The sequence below is a fragment of the Electrona antarctica genome, assembly GCF_951216825.1.
Source record: "Electrona antarctica genome assembly, chromosome: 14".
Classification (NCBI taxonomy): Eukaryota; Metazoa; Chordata; class Actinopteri; order Myctophiformes; family Myctophidae; genus Electrona; species Electrona antarctica.
Genome location: NC_136795.1, coordinates 29,168,023 through 29,173,921, shown reverse-complemented (window position 1 = coordinate 29,173,921; position 5,899 = coordinate 29,168,023). Strand labels below are relative to the sequence as shown.

Genomic DNA, 5,899 nt, shown 5'->3' with positions numbered 1-5,899 from the left:
AAGCACAGGGCTGGTTGCGTTGAATTTGCCATGTAGAATGGAACGGTTAAATCGCCCCCCTTTCAGGCAGAAAAGTGTGCTAAACCCCCACTTTTCAGGAAATTGGGGAATAAAATGTGTTCCAATGTAGTTATTATTTAGTCCCACGATGTTAATACTTTTCATTGGTTAAATATTTAAAAACCAGGCACAGACACGCTTAACCAATATCAGCAAGGCATGCCCATTTATGGCATACCATTAAAAAAAAATGAAACAAATAAAACATGTTCAAAATGTTTCCTAAATGGCAGATCTTCTGAACTACCAGCTCAGCTAGCTTGTAGATTGCCAATTTTTGCTACTTTGGCGTGACACTGTCCCACATGTTTTAGTAAAAAATACGGCATTAATTTATGAAAAAACATTAAAAGATCAACTATGGAGGTGCAAGTTTTCTACCAAACAACAACAATACAGCAACAGCAACAATATTATTACAGGACTGCTGGCTGGTGGTCATTTGACTCAGTGCACAAATCCAGCGTTAGATCAAAAGAACAAAAATATTTCAAATGCTAATTATAAATACTACACACTGCGTACATGTATAGTAAGCACTTGTAGTGCCAATTAAGGAGTTTGACATTGAGAAGGAATTCAATAAAGAAATACAAATTGGGTTAAGGATTAGGCATCAACAATCTGTCATCTTTCGTCGATCTTAGAAAAATCTACAAAATTAAATATAAAAGCCCATGAGTGTTGTACGTTTACAATGACTGGCACACCTCCACTGATGCAGACCAATTGCTTAGAGTGAATGGTAACACCTCGAGAGTAAAACAGAATGAAAAATGTATCCTGTGCTCCGTTGTGATGCACTGACTCTTTGATATACTTATTTGTGCGCCGGCGTCGCACATCAGAAGTAGCAGATTGGCTATCTCTGGTGTCGCGACACCGCACACAACTAAGTATAAATCCGGTTTTAAGACCGATTCCTGCTTCTTGCGGTCTGTGCTGTGCAGACGGCACGCACCAGCCTCCCCGCCAACGCAGAGTCGTTTCATAGTCATTGCGGTCGGGGAGGAGTGTTATTACAAGGCCTCGGTGGGATGGGTGCCGCAGCTATTGGCCGAACCCACCGCGGTGCACGGTCCGCAAGAAGCATGGAATCAGGCTTTATTGGCTCATATAGCGTGGCGCGTGGCCGCTCCGCGCCCGCTCTCATACTACGACCTGGCCTCCGTTTTGGACTTGATGATGGTGATGACGCTGGTGGCGCCCAGTTTGCCCGGGACGAAGGGCCCTATGACCGACGCCCCCATGGGGCCCCGGGCCGCGTTGACAATGCCGGGGCTGCGGGCCACAGTCCTGGCGAAGCTCTGCAGGGCCTCGTACTTGGAGTGTAGCGCGTCCAGCTCCACCTTCATGCTGGCGTTCTCCGTGGCCAGCTTGTCCACCTCCTGCTGCAGCAGGGCCTTCTGCCGCTCCAGTTCCTCCTTCTGCGTGACGCGCTTCACGCGGCAGCTGGCGGCGTAGCCGCGGTTCTTGAGCGTGCGGCGCCGCTGCTTCAGCTGCAGGATCTCCTCCTTGGTCAGGCCCCGCAGGTGCTGGTTGAGCTCCCGCACCGACATGGTCACCAGCTCATCGTCCGTCAGACTGGTACCATTCTCCCCCGGCTCCCTCTTCACCTGAACCCACCACGGCCACACGCACGTACGCAAGCAGGCACGCGCGCACACACACAATAGGAGTTAGGGCTGTCACCATTACACGGTTTAAGTTGACGATTATATTGTCATGCAAATAATTGCGAGTAAAGACTCGTATTGTATTTCTGCCGTTGACAACTTGGAGCATATGAATACAAATTGAATTTATGTTTGGCTTTTAGGCTTTTTAATTAAACATTGCACGGGGCAGATTACTGATATAATTAATCATTGTTTACTTGAAAAATAGCGGAAATAGCAGATCTACAAGCTTACAACGAGTCATAAAGTGACACGTTGCCGGGGTTTGAATGGTACCAGTATGGTACCAGCCGGGGGAGAATGGTACCATTATGGTACCAGCCGGGGAAGAATGGTACCATTATGGCACCAGCCGGGGAAAGAATGGTACCATTATGGTACCAGCCGGGGGTTGAATGGTACCAGTATGATACCAGCTGGTGGAGATTGGTACCATGGTACCAGCCGGGGGTTGAATGGTACCAGTATGGTACCAGCCGGTGGAGATTGGTACCATGGTACCAGCCGGGGGGTTGAATGGTACCAGTATGGTACCAGCCGGTGGAGATTGGTACCATGGTACCAGCCGGGGGTTGAATGGTACCAGTATGATACCAGCTGGTGGAGATTGGTACCAGTCTGACGGACGATGAGCAGGCGTCTGTGCGGGAGCTCAACCAGCACCTGTGGGGCCTGACCAAGGAGGAGATCCAAGCTTAGATGTAAGCTTGTAGATATGCTATTTATGCTTTTTTACATGTATTTTTCGATTTGATTATGCAAAAATGATTGCGATTAGACTAATTAGATGAAATGAATAATGACAGGCCTAATAGTAGTCAGTACACGCAACTCAGTGTGAGCATATAGGAATGCTATAGGGTTGAGTGTACAGTATATAGCGGTAGTGCTATACAGGGTGAGAACAATACAAATACATCAACAATAAAGTATGCCAGTGCAACAACAACAAAAGTACAAAAGTTAAAATCTAAGGAATAAAAGTGTGCTTTAAGAAGAGATTTAAAAGACTCCATAGAATTGGCACTTTTTATCTAGAGGGGCTGTTCCAAAGCCTAGGAGCAGCAACAGCAAAGGCTTGGTCGCGCATACTCCTCAGGTAGCTGACCTCAGTGCCCTTTGCGGGGGTTTACTGGTGTAGGGCTCCAAAGGTTCTGACAAATATATAGGGGATTTACAGGTGAATAAAATAATCTTAAAATCTATTCACGCCACATGGAAAGGTAAGATTCACCCGAGAGAACAGAGAAAACATGATGCTGAGAGCCAGTGATGTAAATAGGTTTTCAATGTAATGGGTCCCGGGATGCACAGGTGGTCATTCAAATGAGTCCCAAAAAATTCTTATGAGTCCCAAAAACAATCACACCTGTGTGAAGTGAGTGGTGCAACTCCGTGGGGGGGTTCGCGGGGGGGGTGGGGGGGGGAGTTCCAGACCCCCAGGAATGCGCCCAGGGGGCCGGGCCGGGCCGGTTCCGGCGTGCCGTGCCGCGTCCGAAACGGTTGAGAAATGACAGTTACCGTGTGGCGGTCCCTCTACTGTACACTCTACTGTACTGTCACTGTAATGTATTGGCACCCCCCGAAAGCATCATATATACAGTTAATACATGCGTGTGTGTTTGTGTGTGCGTTAGGTTGCGCACAGATGGTGAAAAACAACCATGCTATTTTTGTGCTCATACCCAGACACACACATAGCTCCGTAAGGGAGTGGTTGCACCACTCAAAAATAATAATAAAAATTTTTTTATAAAAAAATATATATATAAAAATATCAAATAGGCCTATACAGTATATCTTTTTATGTAGGCTAGTAGTATTAGCAAGCACAACTCAGTAAGAAATACTAATAGTGGGCAACAGTGGATTTAACATAGCTTAATATACCAACCAAAAGTTGCAGTTGCAATTATTGTACTTAGCCAAAATGCAAATAGGTTTGCCATTGTGGATGTAAAATAATTTATTTGGAAAAGTGGAACTTAGAAGTCACTTGAGTCCCTGTCTACAGGGAAGAATGGCAGCTGCAAAAAAGACAGATTCACAAGCTCTCAACGCGTCGCGTCCTGCAGATGCGCCTGTCTCTGCAGCGCCGTTTACAACGTGTTGAGAGCTTGTAGATCAACGTGAACGAACCCTGACACCAGCGCTGCAAAAACAAACGCGTTGAGAACCCGCAGATGCGCCCATCTCTGCAGCGCCGTTTGCAGCGCGTTGAGAGCTTGTAGATCTGTCTGTTTTTGCAGCGCTGGTGTCAGGATTCGTTCACGTTACAGGCGGACATGAAGTGAAGTTCAATCAGTGCGTTGAATCAGCAGCAGCAACAAGCTAATAGCCAACACCACCACCACCAGTCTGTTAGCATAGCTTGTTGCTAACGATTTGTCACTCCGTCTTTTTCTTTTCTCTCTTTTATTATTTTCCCCCCCGACTTAACGGGTCGCGCATTGGGTTGTGATGAGACCCGATGTTGCAGCCTGTGTGTGACCGAAAGAGTGCTAGACTTCCACATAGAACAGTGTGTGACCGAAAGAGTGCTAGACTTCCACGTAGAACAGTGTGTGACCGAGAGAGTGCCATAGTCTTCAGTGCAGCCAGGATAAAGTTGCGTCCACAGGATGCAGAGGCTTTTGGTTTATTGCGTCCCATAACTATAAAGTGCGTTTTGGGACGCAAAACGCACCCTATTTACATCACTGGAGAGCTGCTATTTTTTTTTGGTTTTCATTTCATTTTTAATTGACGACAAGGTCAATGTTGTTAAATGAGTGGGTGGTTTACCTTCAAGGCTTTGTTTCCCTTATTTGTGGTAGTCATGCCCCGGGAGCCGCTTCCAACTGCACTGCTGGTGGGTCTGTGGACGAGAACACTCGTCATTACTGCAAACAACAACATTTCACTATGATGAGTTCTTCAAGTTACACCATTTAGACCTGGAAAGCAGATACATTGTTATACCTTTTAATCCGGAGAAAGTGTCATTTTTCCAGAAAACTTGGGTTAGGATTTGGGTTAGGTGAAGTGTTTTTAAAATCGGCCTCTAGGCCACATTTACACAAATTATACAAGAATACGTTCCTTCTGGTCACACCAAGTAGGTCAATGACTTCAGATTCTTGTCGATGGTAATTAAGAATAAATTAAAAAGCTGCATCCGATCGGTGGTGTGGTGTGCACGCACACGCACGCACGCACGCACGCACGTTGACTTGGATCACGCCACATGGAAAGGTGAGAATCACACGAGAGAAGGGCTTCCAAAGATGTGGTGCCCTGCCCTGCCTTTAGCCTTTAGACTGACGCGTACTGTTTTTCAACAGAGACATGGGAGATGGCACGGCCCGCTGGCTTCTGTGAACGGAAAGAAGGGTGGCATTTAGCCGCTTGGCAGTGGTTCACAGTGATTTCTCGGAAAACAAAACTCCAAGGAGAAACACTTCCTCTCAGGGCAGCCTCTGGAGGCAGCCAGCCACTGCAGATGACCTGGGATGGGACAACTTTAACAGTCAAAGAGGAGGTCCTTGAGAGGGTTCCAGGGGGGCAAAAATAAAAATAAAACGTCTATAGGTCGAAACATCGGCTGCATAATTGTCATCAATACCAATGTTGTCAATGTGTGATTAGAACCCCGTGAAGCAATGAAAAGGGTCAGAATATAATTGCACCGCTGCCTTTGCTACAGTTGAATACATAAATATCTGTAAAATAAGTACTATATAAAAATAATAATTTGAGCAGGAAATAGTGGTGTGACTGTGAAAAAAGACAGTTTCAACAGAAAAGGCAAGCGCAGGCCCGCATGCACACACGCACGCACGCACGCACGCGGACTGTCGTGCACGTATATAAATACACTTGCAAGCAGTGGTGGGTGTGGGTGTATTACTCTTTACACACTGTAAATGCTGTGTCAGCCGCCTACCACCGCCAGCCAAGCCAACACAATGCCTCGCTAAGCTGATTTGTGCCCAGCAGTGAGAGTGTGTGTGTGTGTGTAACATAAACAAACGCATGTGGGCTTTTACAACTTTGAGTGGGGGTGTGTGTCGTCCTAATAAACATCAGTGTCCATGTGTATATACTGTATCGTATCGCTACACTATGCCCACAAATGAACCCATTAAGACCGGAAAAAGCATCTCTGTCATTTTATATTT

At 46.4% G+C, this 5,899-nt stretch overlaps 1 protein-coding gene across 1 annotated transcript; it reads right to left on the bottom strand.

Moving 5' to 3' along the window:
• Positions 1–567: 567 nt before the first annotated feature.
• Positions 568–4,591, bottom strand: LOC306936788 (transcription factor MafK-like). The gene is made up of 2 exons (XM_079520404.1): positions 4,524–4,591; positions 568–1,676 (listed from the first exon to the last, which is right to left on the bottom strand). Exons 1-2 carry the CDS (start codon positions 4,557–4,559, stop codon positions 1,215–1,217), a joined length of 498 nt encoding a protein of 165 aa, XP_079376530.1. The 5' UTR covers positions 4,560–4,591; the 3' UTR covers positions 568–1,214.
• Between the last annotated feature and the right edge of the window lie 1,308 nt (positions 4,592–5,899).

What these genes read in the sequence shown, in the direction of transcription:
- LOC306936788 (XM_079520404.1), bottom strand. Translation starts at nt 4,559, where the DNA reads ATGACTACCACAAATAAGGGAAACAAAGCCTTGAAG. An exon ending in AGGGAAACAAAGCCTTGAAG is followed by an intron (nt 1,677 to 4,523) that starts GTAAACCACCCA and finishes TGGTGGGTTCAG; the next exon opens with GTGAAGAGGGAGCCGGGGGA.